This window comes from Protomyctophum parallelum (genome assembly GCF_964188405.1).
Source record: "Protomyctophum parallelum genome assembly, chromosome: 19".
NCBI classification, from domain to species: Eukaryota; Metazoa; Chordata; class Actinopteri; order Myctophiformes; family Myctophidae; genus Protomyctophum; species Protomyctophum parallelum.
Window position 1 is genome coordinate 16,617,323 of NC_139717.1, and position 25,336 is coordinate 16,642,658.

At 45.0% G+C, this 25,336-nt stretch overlaps 1 protein-coding gene across 1 annotated transcript in view; it reads right to left on the reverse strand.

Annotated features, from left to right (window-relative positions):
• utrn (utrophin) overlaps positions 1 to 25,336 on the reverse strand; it is a 285,060-nt gene that overhangs the window by 228,072 nt on the left and 31,652 nt on the right. The window contains 14 exon segments of the mRNA XM_083790820.1: positions 1,758 to 1,891; positions 4,561 to 4,732; positions 5,341 to 5,597; positions 7,055 to 7,142; positions 7,593 to 7,719; positions 8,182 to 8,417; positions 9,384 to 9,563; positions 10,353 to 10,460; positions 11,565 to 11,666; positions 12,052 to 12,171; positions 15,550 to 15,700; positions 19,274 to 19,455; positions 23,203 to 23,316; positions 24,501 to 24,641. Coding sequence (XP_083646946.1) covers positions 1,758 to 1,891; positions 4,561 to 4,732; positions 5,341 to 5,597; positions 7,055 to 7,142; positions 7,593 to 7,719; positions 8,182 to 8,417; positions 9,384 to 9,563; positions 10,353 to 10,460; positions 11,565 to 11,666; positions 12,052 to 12,171; positions 15,550 to 15,700; positions 19,274 to 19,455; positions 23,203 to 23,316; positions 24,501 to 24,641 — 2,112 coding nt within the window.

A 25,336-nucleotide genomic window follows, 5' to 3' on the forward strand; every position in this document is an offset into this window, starting at 1 on the left:
AGCACAACCAGTACAAACCCTGTACAGTACAAACGCTGTACAAACGCTGTACAGTACAAACCCTGTACAGTACAAACGCTGTACAGTACAAACCCTGTACAGTACAAACCCTGTACAGTACAAACGCTGTACAAACGCTGTACAGTACAAACCCTGTACAGTACAAACCCTGTACAGTACAAACCCTGTACAGTACAAACGCTGTACAGTACAAACCCTGTACAGTACAAACGCTGTACAGTACAAACGCTGTACAGTACAAACGCTGTACAGTACAAACCCTGTACAGTACAAACGCTGTACAGTACAAACCCTGTACAGTACAAACGCTGTACAGTACAAACCCTGTACAGTACAAACGCTGTACAGTACAAACGCTGTACAGTACAAACCCTGTACAGTACAAACGCTGTACAGCACAACCAGTACAAACCCTGTACAGTACAAACCCTGTACAGTACAAACGCTGTACAGTACAAACCCTGTACAGTACAAACGCTGTACAGTACAAACGCTGTACAGTACAAACGCTGTACAGTACAAACCCTGTACAGTACAAACGCTGTACAGTACAAACCCTGTACAGTACAAACGCTGTACAGTACAAACCCTGTACAGTACAAACGCTGTACAGTACAAACCCTGTACAGTACAAACGCTGTACAGTACAAACGCTGTACAGTACAAACCCTGTACAGTACAAACGCTGTACAGTACAACCAGTACAAACGCTGTACAGTACAAACGCTGTACAGTACAAACGCTGTACAGTACAAACGCTGTACAGTACAAACGCTGTACAGTACAAACGCTGTACAGTACAAACGCTGTACAGTACAACCAGTACAAACGCTGTACAGTACTAACGCTGTACAGTACAAACGCTGTACAGTACAAACCCTGTACAGTACAAACGCTGTACAGTACAAACGCTGTACAGTACAAACCCTGTACAGTACAAACGCTGTACAGTACAAACGCTGTACAGTACAACCAGTACAAACGCTGTACAGCACAAACGCTGTACAGCACAAACGCTGTAAAGTAAGTGGATTATTGCACAGCCGTTTGCGGTGTTGATGACAAGCTCGTTATCACCGTAATAATCTCAGATATGGCAGATCACAACATTATTTCCACAGTACTTTAATAAATGTGTTAGCGGCGCAGTGAGATGCTCAAATGTCACCGTGCTCGTGGAGAGTTCAGAACGTGATGCTTGCCGAACTCGACTTCGTCTCGTTCCCCTACCGCATCACTGTCGTGGCAATAATCACGTTAAACAACACCCTCTCGTGTAATATTGCTTAATTAATTGTGTATAAGTCAGTGTTCATTGAGTTGACTAAGACTAAATGACGTGTCATTCAAAAGACTAAGACTAAATCAAAATATTCTGAAGAAAATGAACACAGGTACAATTGCTATAGCAGGTATAATTGCTACAATGCGTGCTCACCTGTAGGGATGCCGCCGATTAATCGATTTTCCGATTAGTAGTTGCCCCAAAAAAATTTAATAGTTAAAATATAGGCTAATAAGTAAGGCTGCATGATATATCGAACATTTACCTTCATCAGAGTGGAGAATATAAGTATAAATCAAGTTGAGCAAAGCCACTCTTCTCTGCCCCTCTCTCTAACAGACACAGTTAACGATCGCTTGTTAAGTGCCTGCCAGACAGACAATCAGATGAAATGAAGGAGCTGTAGATTATTCGATTGGGCAAATGGTCACTTTGTGGCATCCCTACTCACCTGTGCCCGCTCCACGGCCTCCTCCGTGGTAGGGCTGTCCACTATGCCGTCTCTCAGAGTGGCCAGACGGGCCTCCAGGCCCTCCACTGGGTCTGGGAGCGCTACTGTGTCCACGGCCTGGAGCGTGGCCAAGGCTGGAGAGGAGAGGAGAGGAGAGGAGAGGAGAGGAGAGGAGAGGAGAGGAGAGGAGAGGAGAGGAGAGGAGAGGAGAGGAGAGGAGAGGAGAGGAGAGGAGAGGAGAGGGCTGTTTTAACACTGGCCGGGTGCACACAAAGCTTCCAAATCAGTGGAGTTCGTAGAACTCTTGAACGTGTAAAATGAAACTAATTTGGTTTCATTTTACGCGCTCAAGAGTTAAATATCTATATGGGTCAATTTAGCTCCAGGACCACTGGTTGAAAATCACTGTTCTAAATAGATGCATGTAGTAAGAATGTTTATATGAAAATTAACGTGCATCAAGCTACCACAGGGGGGAGTTATTTTGTTTTGCAAATGCACATACAGTAAATTGGTGTGTGTGTGTGGTGTGTGTGTGTGTGTGCGTGTGTGTGTGCGTGCATGCATGTGTGCACATGGGCACGTATACATGTTCTACACAGCCCAGATGGTTGACAGTCTGGGTCTGATCAAACTGAGCCTGCTGGGTGAGCTTTCATGAGCCATTCAGGCCCATCAATCATACACACGCTTTCAAATACACCATGAAGCCACAACACAACTGACCAAGCACACTCAAAGAGCACATCTAGTCTAATGTCCCCCCCTCCCCCGTGTTAATTCTGAGCACTTAAACTTATCTCTCTCCGTCTCCGTCGGGCGTTTCATTACCAGGTGATTTGTTTATTACATATTAAACCTGCCTGTTTATATACAGAAAGAATTATGTTTGAGAGAGAGAGAGAGAGAGAGAGAGAGAGAGAGAGAGAGAGAGAGAGAGAGGAAGACAAAGAGGCCGTCGCAAAAAAGAGGACAGAGACAGAAAAGAACGAGAAAAGAGTGAGAGAGAAAATAAAAAGAGAAGAGAGTGAGAGAGAGACAGAACGAGAGAGAGAGAGAGAGAATGAGATAAAGAACGAGATAGAGAGAGAGAGAGAATGAGAGACAGAGGCCCCAGTGAAAGGCAAACTCTCTCCTCAAGCAGAAACAAAATGGTTTTTGTTGGCTCCCTTCCAAAACCTCAGTGTTATAAAAGCCCAAGAGGTATGGACAAGCACACCAACACACGCACACCGGCGCGCGCGCACACACACACACCTAGGGTCAGCTGCTGCAGACAAACAGCATTCTACAAACTCCTTTTATACCGTTATTGGAACGGAGAAGTGTTCAGAGACGGAACACTTTTTCAGGACCTGAAGCGAGTCCTTGTTTAAGATGGAGTGAGCGCGGAGACATTACACACACACAGTCACTCACACTACGTCACCTACACACACAAACACTCGCGCGGGCGGCCGTGAGGTTCGGTGGTCATATAAGGGCATCGTCCATTACTGGTTGGCTGGTCAAGGCTCCTCTTAAAAGGCTGCTAGCAGTAGGAGCAGTCGGCTGATCTCAGCCATTACCTCTGAAGGTTCACCGTAAACCTGACAGCTGTTTATATATTATATTTATACGACTGAGCCGTCTTAACCCATTCTGACCTGAGATCAGATTAAAAAAATTGTCTTCTACATCCCGACAGTTTTCTGAAAAAGCTATGTTTCTGTGTCAGTCGTTCTTCGATTTTTCAAAAATAGCAGACCTACAAGCTCGTAGCGCGCCACCGAGCTTGTAGATCTGCTATTTTTCAATAGCTAAAGCATAACATAGTGCTAACACCAAAAGGGGTTCCCGCCCCCAAAATGGGTTAAGCGTGTCAGGTTGTGTCGGTGAATAGGTTTTCTTGTTCACTAACAAAAGAAAATTGGATTTAGTCTTTTGAATAAAGTTAGTCATAGTATTAGTCATTTTAGTCATCTGGAAATGGTTTACTGTTAGTCTAGTCAACTGCATTTTGGCGGGCCTTGATGGCATCGTAATGCCATTGCAAATTTTATACTTGGTTGCATGCTGAAAATAGCAGATATGCAAAGCTTAATTGCGACACGTTGTGAGCTTTTAGATCTCTTCTCCACTATAGTCCCGCCATAACATTTTAGTCTAGTTTTCATTTGTTGATGAAATTGTCAATACATTCTGTTGTAGTTTTAGTCATCATAGCTTCGTTTTTATTTAATTTTTACTTAGTTTTCCTCAGTGAAACAAGGTAGTTGACGGTCGTTTTTGGCATAGTTTGTCGACGTTATCAGCACGGCTACCATACCAATGCTTTCCATTGCCCATGACGACCTTGCCTACCAATGAATTTGTGCCCTTTGGGCGATTTTGACGAGTTTTTGAGACATTTTCTGGCTACAGACGACCCTCGATTACACCAACCCTAGGCAGGTGTCCTTTCCGTAGGAGACGATTTCATTCGCCCAATGGTGGGCGATGCAAAACTTTCCCCTCCATTCACTCCCGTCATAACCACGATCTTTAGCTGCGTTTTTTTTTTCCTCTGATTTTTTTTCTCCATCCACGCCTGGATTGGCAATTAGGCGATATTTGGACCTCAAGTGAAAAATCTGTCGATGTCCAGCGGTTTAGCATATTAGCGCTTCTAGCAGCACCGAGCACCCTCGCCATTTCCCATGGTGTTTCGAGTGCAGAGGGGGGAGGGGGGGGGGCTGGGCACGGAAAACACAACGACACATTGGAAAAAAGAGTTTTAACGTGGCATTGAGCTTGTGTAACTCGGCGTCCGGTCGGTTAATACCTTGGGCGATCTCTTGCTCCGTACTCTGCAGCGTCTGCAGCGTGGAGGCGTGGTGGGCCGACACCACCACCACTGCGTCTCTCAGAGACGACGTGGTCTCCTCCTGCGAGCCCACCTCCAAGGACAGCCGCTCCAGCCGAGGGCCCAGGACGGAGAGCTCCGCCAGTCGAGACTGAGAGACACACACACACACACACACACACACAGGGGTAGAAAGGGAAAGGAATCGGCTTGCCTTATCATATTTATTTTTTAATTAATTCAATGACGTCAAGTGAACTGAAGCAGAATTTTTAGATTTTAACATTAGCTATTAAAATAAATAGTTCTAAAACGGTGAGACTATAATCTACACCTTAAATCAGTATATATCAAGGATTCCCAGGTGCGTGATTTCTTTCCACAGTGATCTGTAGCTGAACTGGGTATAGGGAGCACTTGAATTACAAAAATTTACCTGGATTTTAACAATGATAGATTAATATGATAATACTTTTTATATAATCAGTATAATAGTGGTGCGAGATGGAAAAGGGGCGACCGTGCGGAAACCTTTACATATGGTAATTAAACATTAAAACACCTGCAGCTTATAGTCCGGTGCGGCTTGTATACGTACATATTTGGGATTTTCCCTAAATGTGGCTGGTGCGGCTTATATTCAGGTGCGCCTTATAGTCCGGAAGTTACGGTATATATTCTTTCAGAGGCGGGCCTAAATGGGTTAAACCGTTATAAGCACGGCTCGGGGCGCATATAGGACATGGTGTCGAACGTTACCCGACAACCTCCAGCGAGGGCTTGGAGGTGGTCCTTGTCTTGAGACTGGACAGCGGGGGTGGTGGTGGTGGTGTCCACCAGCCACTGGTCCTGCTCCGCTAGCAGACGGTCGAGCTCGGCCAGCTGGGCGCTCCACTCTCTGAGCCGGGCCAGGATGGCCACCCGCTCGACGGACGCCTGCAGCTCCCTCAGACACACGTCCCACTGGGTCTGGACCTGGTCCATGTCCGACCTCACCGCGTCCACGCAAACACCCTCTGGAAAGAAAACGGACGGACGGACGGACAGACAGACAGACAGAGACGATGGGAGGTAGGTCACATGCTGAAATGAATGCTCACGGACCTATACCGTTCCACAACACTTTTGTTTTTAATAACTCGGGATGTGTTTTTGTTTGGTTTTGTTGTCCCAGTGTTATTTTGCCTCCAATTTCCGTTGAGCTTTACTGTATGTGGTTTGGCAATATGCGCCGAGTCATGTCTCTCTGATCAATAAGGACATGTGCGAGCTAGAGCAAAACTACTGTACTGTATCTGGAGCGGAAAAGTGGAGCAAACGGAGCAAGTAAATAAATGGAAACACAAAACGAATGAGGGAACAGAAATTATGAGGGGGGGGGGGGAGGAAACGGAAAGTTGAAGCGTTAATGGTCTCTGCCTGGCGACGTGCACGCCAGGCCTTCCCGCCTCTCGACACAGTAAACACATTGAAAACCACAGCGCTTATATGAAGTTAGCTACCCTGCAGACTTTTACTACCACAGTACTCTATACCTGCGCAAACACACCCAGAGGTTTGGTTCACAATAAGAAGAAAACAACGGGTTAGGCCTGTAAATAAGGACCAAATACAGAACAGCTAGGGACAAGTTGTAAAAACACCAATTAAACACAGGGATGGAAGTTCAGTTTGAGCCAATCACCACCACCTGTGATCCTGTGAAACAGAGCATACTTTGGATGCACTCTGGGACTCGGTAGGGTAAAAACTGGGTAGGGAACGTCGAGCACTTAAACGCTCTATAGGTCTTAGAGAACCGGACTTGAGTTACGACTTTGGTTTGACAGGGTTTTTTTTTTATGTCTACACCAGATCTCTGCCAAAAATACCCGATGTACAAGCTTTTTTGGTGAATGTTTCCCCCAGAATAGGCATGATGATTAGCTGGTGGTTAAGTGGAAACTTGGGAAAGCGAAAAACATCATTGGTTCTCAAAGTGGGGTCCGGGGACCCCCAGAGGTCCTTGAGGGAGATCAAGGGGGTCCCAAGCTAAATGGATAGTTAGGAACCAAATGGATCCTCAAGGGTCCGTAACTCTGAGTGTAGAAATGGAACGGTTCCATTTGGTTCCATTTGTACACACGGTTCAATTAACATTGGTTTTACAAAATAAAATTGGGGTCCCAGAAATAGAAATGCCATTAAATGGGGTCCGTAGCCCAATGCATGTAAATCTGGGAGCCCTTGAAATTAAAATGTTGAAAATCACTGCAGGAGCCCTAGAAATGTTCTCTTATGGGGGTCCCTGGCATATGTTTTCAAATGGGGGTCCGTGGGCTAATACGTGTCAATTTGGGGGTCCTTGACATGAAAAAGTTTGAGAACCTCTGCGATACATTATGTAATACATTTATGCATAAATTGTCTTCTAGAACTCGGGTGCAACCGTCTCCCATCTCAACATCCACCGACCACTGGCTTCGTGCCATACCTCTTTCCAGCTGCTCCATCAGGCTCCGTCCTTCCTGGGTCACCTGAGCGACAGTGGCTTCCTTCGCGGATAGCTCCATTTCCAAAGTCTAAAGTCAACGGACAGTAGATGGTTACAAGCCCAAACCACACCGATGAAACTACTCAACTATTTACACTTTTAGGCATTTAGCAGACGCTCTTAATCCAGAGCGATTTACAGTAAGCAAGAACACCACATGGTAATACGTCAAATACATAATAGTCATCAAGAATCGTATACGTAAGCTAAGAACCTAACATCTAGTTTAATATTGCCGGCCCGGGTCATACCAAAGACTCAAAAATGGGACCCAGTGCCTCCCTGCTTGACACTCATCAAGGGTTGGATCGGGGGTAAGTCCCTGCAACATACTAGCGTCATGTCCAGGGGGTGTAAGCTGCCTCACGCTACAGAAACATGGCTCGGCAAGGCTACTTACTTACTTACTCACTCGTGTTCAATCATTGCCGAAAGCTATATATGGAAATTCAGTTATAGATTCTTTCTGAAAGCTTACCTTCAGCGTGTCCTGTAGCATGAAGGTGGCGGCTGTGCTCTCAGGGTGTGCGGCCGTGGCCAGGCCCTGCGCGGAGGTCTTCCATGTAGCCATCCACTGCAGCAGCTCACGTACGTTACTCTCCAACCTGCGCGGTGCAGAGACGTGCGGACATGCACGGCAGTGTGAGGCATTCGTGCTCACTTATCTCGACACTTTATCCAAGAGATAGGGTGAACTAATATACACAGTATAGTGTGCCCTTATGAATGAGTGTGTGTGTGTGTGTGTGTGTGTGTGTGTGTGTGTGTGTGTGTGTGTGTGTGTGTGTGTGTGTGTGTGTTGTGTTAGGGCTTTAAGCAACTAGTCGACTATTCAACTAGTCGACTAGTCAACCTTTTTGGTACTAGTTGACTAGTTGATAAAAGAAAACAATGTCACCAATGTACACAGTTTTTAAATGTACAAATATTTCTTTTTCCAAAAAGGATAGGTAGGTTAATAGGTAGTTAAACAACTAGTCGACCAGTAAACTAGGCAAATAGTCAACTACCAGTAGTACAAATGACTAGAAGTGAATGCCCTAGTGTGCGTGTGCGTGTGCACGTACACTCGTCTGACTTCCATATCCGTCTCCACCAGTCGTCTCTTGGGGGGAGCAGGCGGGGACAGCTCCTGGTCAACCACCGACCATTCCTGGTGGACGGCGGTGGTCGTCTTCCTCGTCGTCGTCACGTGAACCGTCTCCATGGCCACGTGAACCGTCTCCATGGCCACGTGAACAGTCTCCATGGCCACGTGCTCTTCCACCTGGGTCAGCCCGGCGTTGGTCACGGCCTCCGTTACCTTGGCGGTGAGTTTAGAGCAGCCATGATGTCAAAGAAAATTTGTAAATTGCGTTGAAGTACGCAAATGTAGCAGTCGGTAGGCCCGTCACAATTAGCCCTTGGCTAAGCCCCACCCATTCCACTCTGCGATGGCAAGCTGTCCTTCTCACCCATTGAGATGCATGCTAAATGACGGGATTTCTCCATATAAATAATCGATCGTTTGAGTAGCAAGAGCTTCAAAATTTCTTCTAAACCTAGTCAACCAGGCCTGCAGTAGGCTACGCACTGGACAAAATGTGCATGTGGGACATTATTCCAATAAACTAGAAATGCGAGAAAATCTTAGAGGGAGAAACAGTATCCAACTCAATCAACTTATGACCGTCCCGACAGGAGTTTTCATATAATCAATGGTAAGATGTCACTAACGTGATTAGTATTATTGCCATCACCTGAGTGGGTCAGTCATGTAACTTTCCCAACGTTAAGCTGTGTATGTGTTCGACAACACAGCTATGAGGTGTCGAAAGCTTGCAACGGTTGCAAAACCTTTTGGATTGGCTCTGGACAGTCTCTTTTAGCCTGGTTAATAAACCAGACCGAATCAGCCGTTGGCAAAAATAAATTGCCTGCCGGCGGATTGCGGTCTGGAGAGGCTCAATTGTACGCCCATTTCCTACACCAGAGAAATGGGGCGGCCAATCGGGACACGGTATGCAATATGGGCGGGCTTTGGTACAGTGACTTTCAATGCTTGAGACCTTTGACTGACAGTAGCTCTGACCAATTGCGTCAAAGAGAAAATGTTTCAACCCGCTCCCCTGGAAATGAAATCCAAGCTGAGCCTCCCCAGACTAATATCCCGCGGTCTGTGCGATATTAGTCTGGTTTATTAACCAGGCTAAGTCTCTTTTGGGTTGGGGTTTAGCGATGGGCTAATTATTTTTGCATAATTGTCAATCGTTTCCACACACACACACACCTGGAAGGAGCAGTCCTCCAGCTGCTGGACCAGGTTGTCCCATCTCTGGGTGAGCTCCTCCGTCTCATCATCGATCTGGGCTCCCGCCTCGGCGCTCCGCAGCAGAGCCTTCACGTCCTGCCCCGCGTCCGAAAGCTGCTCCAATGTCCTCCTCTTCTTCTCCATGTCCTCCTTCAAGGTCTACGGAGGGGTGGGGGGGGAGGGTGTGTATAGAGTAGAACGTTGGCAGCTCCATGAAAGCGTTTTTCATCTCATCAATGTATGTAGAAACACAGTATGTAAAAACACACATTTCGGCAGATTTTCCTTCTTCTTTTTTTTTCTTCTGTTATTTAACCGATTTAGGCCTGACCTCGAAATTAAAAAAAGAATCTTCTAAATCCTAAATAAATATTTTCACGATTTAACAAAAAATAGCAGACCTACAAGCTCGTAGCTAAACCCTAACCCAATAGCTAAATTATAACAATGTTTAAAACACCAAAAGGGGTTCCCGCCCAGAATTGGTTATACTGTTAATACAACGACCTATTGAAAACATGTGTCATTACTGAAATTAAAGCATATTTATATGAATGAATGAATGAATGAATGAATGCTCTTATTTAAGTGTCATGCCAACTCGTGGCCCATCCCTCATGGGATTATATGACAGCTTTTCATACAGTTACAATTATTCAGATATACCCTTCTAATTACACTGGTTACCGGCATTGCTGATTGCCTACAACAAACAAATTAAAATACAACAAATCAAAGCAAAACATAACAAAACAAACATAATTTAGCATACACATCCCTCACTGGCTGTACATGGATTTTTTCCTAAGGTCCCAGGCATTTTCTAGATAGTTTGCAAATTTTAAATAGATATTTTTCAAATAAACGGTTGATACGTTTATTCAAGAAATACTAATGTTTAAAACATACTATGCAACCACATAAATGTGACCATTTAGGTCTACTTACAGCTAATCGATGGACATTAGAATTCAGTTCACTCGGGTCCTTGAAGGTGCCGGTCTGGACTTCACTCAAGGCCGACTCTTTCTCTGTGAGCCAGGCTTTGAACAAGCCCTGCACAAGGCGGGGTAGGAGGGAGACATATAAACATGTGTGGTTGACCAAATACTAGCGCCACAACCACAGGCTACAGGGTTAAGGGGGCTAGTTGTGTAAAATACACACATTTTTAAGGGGCCCGGAAATGAGAAAGCAGGCCAGCGCTATTAAATGACAGATTTCATACTAAATACAGACAGAACAAATACATTTTCAACTAAAGCAGCCGTGTGTGGGGGTATATATAAAGACGTTATAATACTGTAAAGGCCTATTCATACTCCAGTTTTAGGTGATAGTTTTAGTAAAAACAGAGAGATGTGTTGGGGTGAGTTGCTTATCACGGTGGTCACCTTATCACCTAACACTGGAGTATGAATAGGTCTTTATATTTCAATGTTCAATGGTCTTTCATAAGGTTTCAGGCAGTAAGAAATGAACACTGTGTTCTTCACGTTGTACCATCCCACAGAACCCGGGGACACTTTCTATGTATGCCAAAAGATAAGAGGGATCTCAACTGAGAGTGAAGATTTTGTGTTAAAGATGGAGTGCCGTGATTGTTGTTGTCTGTTTTGTGTGTGTCTATGGAGTTAACATTACTCTAATAGACCCCCATGTGTGGTAATGATATTGAAATATGTGTTCCCTGTGTATTTTTGGTTTCTTCCTGAAAGCAGAAATAGTCAAAAGGCCCAATCGAAAATGCACCATGTTTTTTCAACAAATGCCCCCGTGTCCATGGTCCATGCGGTATGTTTAGAGTTAACCACTTCCTATTTTGGTCATGTCAGTATAGGCAATCTTTCAAAAATAGCTTGTAGCTTGTAGCTAAGGAAGCATGAGTTCAAGTCCGTTGCTCTCCCCTTGTCCCCCATATATGGGGACTAGGTTGGTGGAGGGTGTGTAGAGCCCAGGATCACATTAGATGATTGACACAGGGGTGAAAAATGGGTTACAAAATCGTGGGATAAAAAAAATATATAAAAAAAAAAAAAAAACTTGTAGATTGGCTATTTTCGCCACGTGAAACCAGTATGAAGTGTGTGTGTGTGTGTGTGTGTGTGTGTGTGTGTGTGTGTGTGTGTGTGTGTGTGTGTGTGTGTGCGTGCAGTCTACCTGGTCCTCTTGCAGCTGCAGCCACACCATTAGTACCTCCTGCAGCTTGTTCCACCTCTCCTCTGTCCAGCGACACACCGCTGCCCAGCGCTCACCCAGAGACTGAAGGAATGACCAAGGAGGAACAAACTTAAACTTTGGATTGTTTTTTTCTTGTTGTGAGCTTGTTGATTTTTTTAAAGACTCCCCCATAATAAGGGTGCTGGGTTTTTAATCCATTTAGGCCTGACGTCGAAAAAAAAGAAAAAAGTTCGCTTAGTAGTTTAGCAGCTGCAGTATGTAAGGATTGAATCACCTTTGGTTTTCAGTTTAGTGGGGGGGGTGGGCAGTTCGGCAGACCTAAGGGCCCTTCTGGGCACATAACGTGGGAGCAGGTCAGTCAGGCAACCCAGGGGCTCTTAAAGTGAGCAACAGGACCTTAAACTGGACCCATAACAGGAGGCCATACAGTATGTATATTCCCCCAGCCCCAGGCTTGAGATCTTACTTGTAGTTGCTCCTCCAGGGCAGCGGTGGCGCTCTCACCGCTGTTCTCATCCACCACCACTACCATGTGCGTTAGAGAGTTCACCTTCACCTGCTCCGCCTCCAAGTCGTTTTGAAGCTCCTGTGGCACAAACAGAAACACCATGATGATATTAAGGGAAATTGAGTCCCTATTGTTTACAATGGCGAATCTGCCGGAGGAAGAAGCCGTGCGCTGCCGGTCTGTTGTTGTGATCGCCACTATGGAATACTTTTCTACACTACAACAAGCGATTACACCGTTTTAAAGTGGATTTTCATGACAAGCAACTCAGCGGTCGGTGCACTAGCAGTCTAGCCTGAAAGACGGCCGTAAATTGTCGGCATTTAACCCGTTAACCAATTTAAGATTGAGGCCAGATTCAACTAACCTGACGCTGCCAGATGGGGGCGGTATTGGGTAACCATGTTCCCCAACACAGCACTCATCTGGGATCTCTCAGGGAGTTGAGCTGACACAAATCCGTTCCGTACCGAACCAATCAGCGTGAGCTAAGGGCGGGATATGTGCGAAACCGGATGTGAAGCTATATAGACACGTCAATATGATTGGTTGTGTTTGCACGCCCACACGGTGATAGACAGACGGTCCCATCCAATCATCTACCATGTATCTTGACAAAAAGGAACAGCCCCGTCATCGAATTTGCTTCCGCGATCCCAGATCCCAATAAGCTGTGAAACAAATTTGTGTAGCAAGCTTCTTGGATCTGGCAGGTTAAGATTAAACTAAATGTCTTCTAAATCCCAACAGTTTTCTGAGAAACCTATGTGTCTATCTCAGTGGTCCTTGGCATGAAGAATTTGAGAACCACTGCCGTAAACAATCTTACTATTCAAAGTAAAAAAAAACAACAACAAGAAAGGTTGTTCCAGGCAGCCTTACTTTGTGCTGGTCTATTTCAGTCTTGTATGAAACCCTTACTTTGTGCTGGTCTATTTGAGTCTTGTATGGCAGCCTTATTTTGTGCTGGTCTATTAGAGTCTTGTATGACAGCCTTACTTTGTGCTGGTCTATTAGAGTCTTGTATGACAGCCTTACTTTGTGCTGGTCTATTAGAGTCTTGTATGGCAGCCTTACTTTGTGCTGGTCTATTAGAGTCTTGTATGTTAGCCTTACTTTGTGCTGGTCTATTTGAGTCTTGTATGGTAGCCTTACTTTGTGCTGGTCTATTTGAGTCTTGTATGTCAGCCTTACTTTGTGCTGGTCTATTTGAGTCTTGTATGTTAGCCTTACTTTGTGCTGGTCTATTTGAGTCTTGTATGACAGCCTTACTTTGTGCTGGTCTATTTGAGTCTTGTATGTCAGCCTTACTTTGTGCTGGTCTATTTGAGTCTTGTATGGTAGCCTTACTTTGTGCTGGTCTATTTGAGTCTTGTATGACAGCCTTACTTTGTGCTGGTCTATTTGAGTCTTGTATGGCAGCCTTACTTTGTGCTGGTCTATTTGAGTCTTGTATGGCAGCCTTACTTTGTACTGGTCTATTTGAGTCTTGTATGGCAGCCTTACTTTGTGCTGGTCTATTTGAGTCTTGTATGACAGCCTTACTTTGTGCTGGTCTATTTGAGTCTTGTATGGCAGCCTTACTTTGTGCTGGTCTATTTGAGTCTTGTATGGTAGCCTTACTTTGTGCTGGTCTATTTGAGTCTTGTATGGTAGCCTTACTTTGTGCTGGTCTATTTGAGTCTTGTATGGCAGCCTTACTTTGTACTGGTCTATTTGAGTCTTGTATGGCAGCCTTACTTTGTGCTGGTCTATTTGAGTCTTGTATGACAGCCTTACTTTGTGCTGGTCTATTTGAGTCTTGTATGGCAGCCTTACTTTGTGCTGGTCTATTTGAGTCTTGTATGAGAGCCTTACTTTGTGCTGGTCTATTTGAGTCTTGTATGGCAGCCTTACTTTGTGCTGGTCTATTTGAGTCTTGTATGGCAGCCTTACTTTGTGCTGGTCTATTTGAGTCTTGTATGGCAGCCTTACTTTGTGCTGGTCTATTTGAGTCTTGTATGACAGCCTTACTTTGTGCTGGTCTATTTGAGTCTTGTATGGCAGCCTTACTTTGTGCTGGTCTATTTGAGTCTTGTATGTTAGCCTTACTTTGTGCTGGTCTATTTGAGTCTTGTATGACAGCCTTACTTTGTGCTGGTCTATTTGAGTCTTGTATGGCAGCCTTACTTTGTGCTGGTCTATTTGAGTCTTGTATGGCAGCCTTACTTTGTGCTGGTCTATTCGAGTCTTGTATGTTAGCCTTACTTTGTGCTGGTCTATTTGAGTCTTGTATGGTAGCCTTACTTTGTGCTGGTCTATTTGAGTCTTGTATGTCAGCCTTACTTTGTGCTGGTCTATTTGAGTCTTGTATGTTAGCCTTACTTTGTGCTGGTCTATTTGAGTCTTGTATGACAGCCTTACTTTGTGCTGGTCTATTTGAGTCTTGTATGTCAGCCTTACTTTGTGCTGGTCTATTTGAGTCTTGTATGGTAGCCTTACTTTGTGCTGGTCTATTTGAGTCTTGTATGACAGCCTTACTTTGTGCTGGTCTATTTGAGTCTTGTATGGCAGCCTTACTTTGTGCTGGTCTATTTGAGTCTTGTATGGCAGCCTTACTTTGTACTGGTCTATTTGAGTCTTGTATGGCAGCCTTACTTTGTGCTGGTCTATTTGAGTCTTGTATGACAGCCTTACTTTGTGCTGGTCTATTTGAGTCTTGTATGGCAGCCTTACTTTGTGCTGGTCTATTTGAGTCTTGTATGGTAGCCTTACTTTGTGCTGGTCTATTTGAGTCTTGTATGGTAGCCTTACTTTGTGCTGGTCTATTTGAGTCTTGTATGGCAGCCTTACTTTGTACTGGTCTATTTGAGTCTTGTATGGCAGCCTTACTTTGTGCTGGTCTATTTGAGTCTTGTATGACAGCCTTACTTTGTGCTGGTCTATTTGAGTCTTGTATGGCAGCCTTACTTTGTGCTGGTCTATTTGAGTCTTGTATGAGAGCCTTACTTTGTGCTGGTCTATTTGAGTCTTGTATGGCAGCCTTACTTTGTGCTGGTCTATTTGAGTCTTGTATGGCAGCCTTACTTTGTGCTGGTCTATTTGAGTCTTGTATGGCAGCCTTACTTTGTGCTGGTCTATTTGAGTCTTGTATGACAGCCTTACTTTGTGCTGGTCTATTTGAGTCTTGTATGGCAGCCTTACTTTGTGCTGGTCTATTTGAGTCTTGTATGACAGCCTTACTTTGTGCTGGTCTATTTGAGTCTTGTATGGCAGCCTTACTTTGTGCTGGTCTATTTGAGTCTTGTATGGCAGCCTTACTTTGTGCTGGTCTATTTGAGTCTTGTATGGCAGCCTTACTTTGTACTGGTCTATTTGAGTCTTGTATGACAGCCTTACTTTGTGCTGGTCTATTTGAGTCTTGTATGGCAGCCTTACTTTGTACTGGTCTATTTGAGTCTTGTATGGCAGCCTTACTTTGTGCTGGTCTATTTGAGTCTTGTATGCTTCCAGGTGTCCCGCCGTGGGCTGCGTCTCCATCCTCCTGATCCGCTCCTCCGTCCTCGTCAGCCAATCAGAGAGCTGCTGCAGCTGCTGCTGCTGGAGATCCATCAGGACCTCGTGGAGTCTAGAGGACGACGGAGGCAAAGATTAAAGCAACCACACGCAACTACTAGCGCAGTTTCCTAAGCAATTAACACAATGTGGAAATTAAAATTATGATGCTTTATTGTTCCTGCCTGCAGGAATCACAGATTGAGGTTTTAACCTTTGCTTTTATATGAAGTATCCGAGACCATGGAAGATGCTTCTGCCTTCTGCACATCATGCTAGTTTGACCGCTTGAGAAGGCCATCTCCCACACACTGTCAGACACTTGCTGAAATGTGTTGCTGTTTATTTGGTTGACGGTTCGGTCGCATAGACCTTCAACAGGACAGACAATGTTTGGTGAAGTTTGACCGCTTGAAGTGCTCCAATCATTAAATAAGCCAACATAGTTGTAGAATAGACTACGTTGGCTATGTTGAGAGTTCCTCGCTCCCCGTTTGCAAGGCCCTAAAGTCAGAGAATGAGCGAGGGAATGAGAAAGAGCAAGAGTGAGCTAGAGGAATACGTCGGGGAGAGAAGGAGGGAGGAACAGGGAGAGAGAGTGAAGCAAAGTTGGGTAGAGAAACAGTGAGGGAATGAGAGAGAGAGAGAGACAGCAGTAAAGGTTGTTGATGAGACAAGGAGTGAGTTACCAAAAACCAAGAACAGAGAGCAAGGTAATGGAAGTTTGGTAGATTTAGAGAGAACGAACGAACGAACGAACGAACGAACGAGAGAGAGAGAGAGAGAGAGAGAGAGAGAGAGAGAGAGAGAGAGGGAGGGAGGCGTGGGGCGGGGGGGCTAAATTTGAATACTTTGGGAGATAAAGGCCTAACTTTGTCCCTCCCGCGGCAGAGCGCGAGATGACAGCCGGCCAGTTCAATAAGCTACAATCAACTGACGTTCAACTAGATCAACACATTCTCCGTGCACACACTATATCCACAGGAATATTGCCTCGTAGCAGCAGACAGACGACGTCTGACGTAAAAATATGTAAATACAGTACTAATTGAAAATTGAAAATTATGTTACCTCCTAGCCATATACAGTGGTGAAAAGTAACTAAGTACATTTACTTGCACTGTAAGTACTGTACTTAAGTAAACTTTTGAGTTATTTGTACTTTAATTCCACTTTCAAATCCTTTTAGTTCTACTCCACTACAAATATTTGAAAACATTGCATTACTAGTTACTTTGTAGATTTCCGATTGTTACATAACATACATTAACCACTTCAGCCCTATATACATTTCGGTCATTTGAAAATAGCCGATCTACAAGCTCACAATCTGTCGCATCTTCCACTTTCAAAAGATTTATATAAATTTTAAAACTTGAAATGGGACATTCTGCATAGTGAGCACTTTTACTTTTGGTACTTAAAGTACATTTTGATGCCAACACTTTTGGAATTCCAGATTACAGTATGGGTACTTTCACTTTAGTAAAAAAAATGCGAGTAGTTTTTTCCACCACTGGCCATATAGAACATATCGTGTACTGTAATGCATACTTCTCGTACAGCTGTACTATGCCAGTTGGCAGTAAATTAAGACCGATTCCCACCCTGTCGGTATGCATGTCAGATGATGCCGAGGCGTCTACATCTGACCTCAGACCATTATATCTCCATATATGGAGCCGACCTTTTCTGACATTCCATATGTTGAACCTTCCCCATCCATCCTTCCTCTTCGATGTCTCCCTTTTGACTGATACCTGTCCATTTTAACTCTAGACGGGCCTGCCCCAAAGTTATTAGTGCAGCCGCGCCCGGCAGCCGGCGAGAACTAGAGTTCTTAACAGGCCTGAAAATTGCCCATGCCAAAACGCCCCGCAGTATGCAGTCACCCAGGCGGATGCGTGCACGCAGGGCGGCCAATACAGAAGTCATTCCATATGTTGATCTGACCACATCTGACCTCATCAAACCCTGTACACTCAAGACAATGCCCCCGCTGCCACCCTTAGATCTCCATATATGGAGTCGACCTGTTCTGACTTTCCATTTTGATCTGACCTCATCAAACCCTGCACAATCAAGACACGCTCCATATATGGCCAGTACAGAATTCATTCCATATGTTGATCTGACCCCCCCATGCCAAAGCGCCAGGGCTCACCCAGCAATCTGCCATCACCCAGGCGGATGCCCTCAGGGCGTCTTACTGGCTAATGTGAGCTCTTTCAAGCCCCACACACACCATCTGCGAACGCCGCGCGTCAAAACAGCCGCCTCCGTTATTTTCAATTAACCTATCCCACACCGGCGGCGTCCGACGCGCGATCACGCCTCGCCTGACGCTCCGATATGCCACCGTTCTATTTTCCAGGCGTTGTCACACGGCATTCAGCTTCAGCTGCCATTTCATATTATACATACTAGCCCTTACCCGTTGTGAGATATTTGGAACTGTATGTCTGAAGTAACATTATGAAGTACATCTCAGTGACATCACAAAAATGTACTTCATAATGTTACTGTTTTTTTCAGACCTCCAGTTCTAGGCAACACAGAATGGGGTGACTTTTTATTATTTCCAGTGCACACAACTCAATAATGTTGAAAATGAGTGGTATTCCCCTTTAAGCAATAAAACGTGTGCAGCAACGCCAGCAAGTGCCTATATAAAATGTCTTCACTTCAGTGTGTATATGAATACTCAAATGTGCTTTAAATGGCGGGGCATGAGAAAACAAATAAAAACAACTTTATTAGGGGGAAACATTTCACATGAGGTTGGGGCAGACCATTGTCTGACCACGGAATTCCCACGCTTGTTACTTCATTATGTTTCGAGGACACCTTGACAGCTTCGTGCTGTGCTGAAATCACCGCACGTCTCCGGTGTCCTGTGAGACAAGCTGAAGCAGCTAGCATGGAAGCTAACGTTCATATATGGATCCTTTCCCTCTGACATTGCACACAGCCATGCCGCTATCCACGCGTCCATCTGATAGCTTTTACATCTAAATGTGCCATCCAATATAAGCGGCTTCTTCATTGGATTCATTTGGGTTTGGGCTTTCTGACGGAGCTGTAGCCTGTAGTGTAGAGAGTACTGCTGCTGCTAGAGTAGGCGTGCCACAGCCAATTCAGTACTACTACTAGAAACGAGCCCAGTGAGAAACGTTCCGCGGTGAAAAAAAGGTGTGATTAAATGCGTTAATTTAACGCGTTAATTTAATCTCAATTAACGCGTTAAAGTCCCGGCCCTAATATACATACATTATATATACTTTATATATACTTGCATCTTAATACGTAGAAAAGGCATAATATATTGCTACAGCACTGGGACCGTGTTGTACTGTGTAGCCCAATACCAGAACTAAATCAATAACGCATGAAATATCAAGTCAACACTGCTGTAAAATAAGATAAGCCGTTTAGCAATATATGGCCATGGATTACCACGTGACGTCAATAGATAGGCATATGTCAATAGAAATGTCCTACACGGTACTGTGACAGCGCCTGATACATTTTCCAATAAAACACACCGTTTCTGTTTTCTGGGGGGGGGGGGGTTCAGGCCTAAATGTATGGTAACTGTCCGGGTGTGTGTGTGTGTGTGTGTGTGTGTGTGTGTGTGTGTGTGTACCTGGCCTGTCGGTCCATGCTGGCCACTCGGAGGCTCTCCCAGCGTGAGTTGAGGAGGGTCATCTGCTCCCTGATCTCGTCCTCCTCCTCCTCGGTCAGGTTACCCTGGGCCATCAGCTGGTTCCCTGCTTGTAGCACATTACCCACACTGCTCTGGTGTGCTGTCAGCTCCATCATGAAGGCCTGGGGGGGGGGGGGGGGGTGAGAGTTGATTTTGGAAGTGCTGCTGCACAATATTTTATTTTTTTAATCTTATCCCACGATTTTGTAACCCATTTTTCACCTCTGTGTAAATTATCTAATGTGATCCTGGGCTCTACACACCCTCCACACGCACCCTTCGCGTCCCGAGCGGGAATCGAACCCAGGACCTTCTAGCTGTGAGGCGACAGCAGTACCAACTGTGCCCACAGTGTGCTGCACAATTAATCAAAAAAGATTAGATAGGCCCAGGCCGTAGCGTAACGGTCTGGGCACCGGACTGGTAATCCAGTCGCAGTGTGCCGCGGGTTCGACTCCCGGACCCGACACGGCCTTTACTGCATGTCATCCCCCCATCTCTCTCCCGTTTCCTGTCAGCCTACTGTCTGTCCCTTCAAAAATCAATAAAAGGCGTAAGCCGCAAAAAAAAAAAATCTTAAAAAAAGATTAGATAGATTCAGACTCCTACGCAATCTCATTCCTAAATTTGAGCCAGACTGGTGCAGCACTACTGGGCTGTCCAATTCATTTTAGTTACTCATATGTTTTTAGCTGATACAAGATGGGGACTAAGTCAATCACTTTGATGTTGTCTGTTTAAAGCTACATGGTCAGGTCTACACCACCAGTTCAACAAACTGTTCAGCAACTACAGACTAAAGACAATACATATTTTCATGGGAAAAGAATAGATTAGGATGGGTACTGGAAGTTTGGGAATCATTGGATCCCTACATTCTGTCAGTGGTGGAAAAACGTATTATTATTACACAGTAATACAAAAGTATTGGTATCACAATGTACAAAGCAGAAAGTATTTCACGAGTTTTCAATGTATATAAATATTTTGTAAATAGATCTACAAGCTCACATGCAACGCATTGTGTAGATTGGCTATTTTCAAATGGCCAAAATGTATATAGGACTGAAGTGGTTAATGTATGTTTTGTAATTATAATAATTAAAATGTAATCACATAATTGTAGTGGAGTAAAATGACTATATTTGCCTCTGAGAGGAAGTTGATTATAAGTAAAAACTGGAAATACTCCCGTAAAGTAGAAATATTCGTACTTGAGGAAACCACTGCCTACTGTACTTGCTGTACGGAGTCAGGGTGACAGATTGCATAATCCAAAACCAAAACGACTCTTAATGTCCAGTGAGAGGAGCCAGGTGACATGTTTGGCCTAATACGGACGTTTCTATAATATGCTGCACATTGGCCATTGGCTTGGCAACCTCTCATCAACATCTGGGTCCGTTTCCCCCGCCTGCTAGCTGGCAAATAATACATAAATCGAGCTAACCTCACCCCCTCTCCAACCCATTCTGGGCGGGTACCCTTTTTGGTGTTTTAACTAAGCATTATGTTATACTTTGAAAAATAGCAGATCTACAAGCCTGGTAGGTCCGCTATTTTTGAAAAATCGTGAAAATGCGGCACAAATCTTTGAATATATATTCTTTCAGAAGACTTTTATTTTTTTTAATGGGCTAAATGCATTCTGAGTCACCGCAATCCGCTTGTCCTCGGGGGTGATGTTGTCGGGGACACACACACAAACACTCCGGGAGCGGGTGGTTCTCTGAAGAGGCCAATTGAGGCCAATCGCAAAACAGAAAAGAGGAGAGAGGGGGGAAAGCTCTTCAGCTGGAAGAAAGACAAGAACTTAGACAAGAAAAAGCGAGCTTGCTTTTAACCCTTCAGCTAGATGAGCTGCGTTTGTTTTAGCTGTTGTGGTGAGCAATCAGCGAGCTAGTGAATTGAGTTATTGTCCTTTTTTCTCTCTCTCCCTCTCCCCCTCAGAGCGCTCTGGATGAGTAAGCATTTTCCAACTGGGCACTTGTTCTGAGCACATTGTTTTTGGACGTCGCCTTTTTTTTCTTCTTTTCATCCTCTTGAAAAGCTGCTCTTAAAGAGGCTTTGGGTATTTCGCGACCGGCTTTTCTTTTCTGACCTGGATTCCACACAGTAAACTCTCAAACATTCACATTTCAGCCAAGGGAGTGCAGCCTATTAAAGACCCATATAGCATGCATTTGTGCTTGCACCACACACACACACACACACACGTGCACACACACACACACACACACACACACACACACACACACACACACACAAGTACAGTATGGGCTAGGTGCAGAGTATGCCACAGAGTGCCTCGTTCCACTGTGCTCAACAGAATTCCTGGCATTCCCGACATGTACGGAGCATGTTCAATGGGACACCGGAGGCTCATGTCTCTGAACATAAGCAGCATGAATGAACAATATATTGCCGAGCACATCTGAAAGTGTGTGTAGGTAATATAGCTCAAGACGCAAAAGATAAAGGGAACGTTTGCCTGGTACCCAAACTAGTGAAAAACAGCAGATCTACAAGCTCACAAAATTTAGCTTTTTGCAAATTGTGCCATGTTGTGAGCTTGTCGATGTGCTGTTTTCGATACTTCTTAAACATTTTTTTTAAATACTGACATATCTAAACTCATCCGGACATCCAAGCCATCCACCTGCCAACTTGACCCCCTGCCATCCTCCCTGGTTATAGCCTCCCTCCCCTCTCTGCTGCCCCTGATAACTGCCATCATTCACTCCTCCCTCACCTCTGGTTCTGTCCCTCCATCTCTCAAAACTGCTGCAGTCACACCTTTATTAAAGAAACCTGGTCTAGACCCCAACATCTTCAATAACCTACGACCCATCTCCAACCTGCCATTCCTTGCAAAAATTCTGGAAAAAACAGTTGCTCCACAGATCCAAGCTGCAAGCAGGCAGCGCGTTCATGTGTTTGGGACCACTCACTATTGCAATCCATCCCAGAATGCACTCTGTTCCTACCCGGAAGGAGGAGTGAAATCGCCTCATGCGCTTTTGAGCAACTTAATGTTAGTCCCTCAGTCAAATCTGGCCACAGTACTATTTACTATCCTATGTACTGCAGTTTAGATGCAAATAATAACATAAAAATTAAATGTATGGTAGGCCATTTCCTAGTAATCCATAGTAATAATAAGCATCTAATATGAACAGTGCAACACTGCAGTGATCCAACTATTGCAACTTCAACGGGGGAGAGAGAGAGAGAGTCGCGTTAGAGTTGCATTAGATAGAGGCGCGAGAGAGAGAGACGCAGAGAGAGAGAGGAGGGGGGTCACGTGAGCAACAGGCTAAGCTCACAGCATATCGGTACGTTCGTTCTATTAACAGTTTCTGTACGTCCCTGGGCGTCTTAAGGATTAAAAACGAGCTGAGCCTTAGACGTCGCTGGACGTCCTAGCGCATCCTCAATGATACGGGGCGAGATAAGAATATTCAGAATTCTTAAAAAAAAAAAAAACGCCTTTCGGCTGCCGTATGCTACGCTCTGGGCTCATATTAGCTTATCTCCTAATCCCGGGCGCTCTCCGTGGTTATGAACTCATCCGTCTCTCCCGCAAAATATGAACGCTTTTTGGATCATACATCGTATAAATTAAAATGATCGCAATGTAAGCTAGCAATGTAAAGTCAACTTTTTTTAGTAGATTGTTCCCGGGTCATGGCTGCTGAGCAGCTGCTGAGCAGCCCCCAAACCGTTTGGCGGCTGCTGAGATATTAACTCACGACCAATAGAAATTGGTCCGCAAACATCAAAGATGCCGTCCCCCCGTCCCACTGTTTGGGGTTATTTTTTTATTTATTCATTATAATATTTACTAAACGGCGCTGGGCGCCCCCTACCTCGTGCGTGTGGAACTGCTCCTTGACGTCCTCCACGTCGTCGGACACGTCGTCCTGCACGTGCAGAGCGTCCTCGGCAGACAGCAGCCACGTCAGAACCTCCTCCAGGGTGGCCTGGTGGGGGCAGTGTTGAGTTCATTCATATTATACATTAAGTTAATAACAGACAGTAGCCACGGTCAGAAACTCCTCCAGTTAATTAATGTTATTAAATGACACAATGATTTAACAATAGACAGCAGCCACGTCAGCCCCTCCTCCAGCGTCTCCTGGTGGGGGCATGTGGCAGGGTTGAGTTGGACAGCAACATTTAGATTTTTTTAGCTTTAGTCATTTTGGAGTCTTTGGAATGAAACTTCATTTAGTCACCAGAAATGTCGACTAAAATGTATTTTACGCTTGCTGAAAATAGCTGATCTACAAGCTCACGACCCGACGCGCTACATTGGGAGTTTGTAGATTGGCTATTTTCAGCATGCAACAAAATACATTCGACTGGATCTCTTCTCCACCAGTCCCTCCTTAACATAGGAGTCTAGTTTTTATTCGTTGATGAAATTGTAAACAGATTACAGTCTTTTTTTTACTCGGTTCTCCTCAGTGAAAAAAATGCATAATCGACAAACCTGTTTCGTCATAGTTTTAAGGCCTATTCATAGTCCAGTTGTCGGTGAAGAGGTGACAACCGAAACGGTGCTCAGTAAAAACAGAGAGATGCGTTGTGCGAGCGCTGACCACCGCAGCGTGACGTCATGTTGTAGTTTTAGTAAAAACAGAGAGATGCGTCGTGCGAGCGGTGACCACCGCAGCGTGACGTCATGTTGTAGTTTTAGTAAAAACAGAGAGATGCGTCGTGCGAGCGCTGACCACCGCAGCGTGACGTCATGTTGTAGTTTTAGTAAAAACAGAGAGATGCGTTGTGCGAGCGGTGACCACCGCAGCGTGACGTCATGTTGTAGTTTTAGTAAAAACAGAGAGATGCGTTGTGCGAGCGGTGACCACCGCAGCGTGACGTCATGTTGTAGTTTTAGTAAAAACAGAGAGATGCGTTGTGCGAGCGGTGACCACCGCAGCATGACGTCATGTTGTAGTTTTAGTAAAAACAGAGAGATGCGTTGTGCGAGCGGTGACCACCGCAGCATGACGTCATGTTGTAGTTTTAGTAAAAACAGAGAGATGCGTCGTGCGAGCGGTGACCACCGCAGCGTGACGTCATGTTGTAGTTTTCGGGTGGTCAGCTCTTCATCAAAAACTGGACTATGAATAGATAGGCCTCAAGTCGACGAAACCAACACTACCTGGTAGCCGTCCAGGTCCACCTCCATCATCATCATGGTCAGGCTGCCGTCCGCCTCGCCCTCCGTCTCGCTCGGCGGCTCGCTCGACGTCTCGGCCCGCGGACTGCCCACCGCTTCGTCCACCTCTGACAGAGCGACACCCTGGGAGACAAGAGGATTTGATTGATTTGATTTAGCACAATAAAAAATAAAAATCACATCCGTGTAAACTGAGTGGTGCAACTCCCCTCTCTCCCCTCCCCCCCCCCCCCCCTCTCTCTCTCTCATTAGCAGGCAACACTGTCTCTCTCTCTCCGTTTCTGGCAAACAGCGCCCCTACTGGTGCTCATTATACTGGTGCTCATAGGTGAACGTCTCATACATAGGTGAACACGGACATTGCTGTTCCTTGGAGTGGTTGCACCACTCAAAAATAAACATACAAAACAGTTAAGTGCTAGGAGGAGGCTTCTACACCCCGGGGGCTTATACGAGGCCTCAACCTGCGTGCAACAAAACATTTAAAATGAGATGAGAAAACAAATATACATAGTATTTACAGGTCACATGATTACGCATAGTATAAAGAAAAGGTCTAGAGCAGGGGTTTTCAACAGGTGGTCTGCGAGTGTGGACCACTGGTGGTCCGTGGAGGTATTGCAATTTTCTTTCCACTAGTTGAGAAACAGTGAACTAATTGACCTGGTGACCGATGATGACTGTACATGTAGTCATTTACCGACAAGTTGGAGGTCAAGAAATTCAACAGAAAAAGGGAGTTAGAATTTAAAAATAGCAGATCTACAAGCTCATAGCGCGCTACGAGCTTGTAGGTCTGCTATTTTTTTAAAAATCTA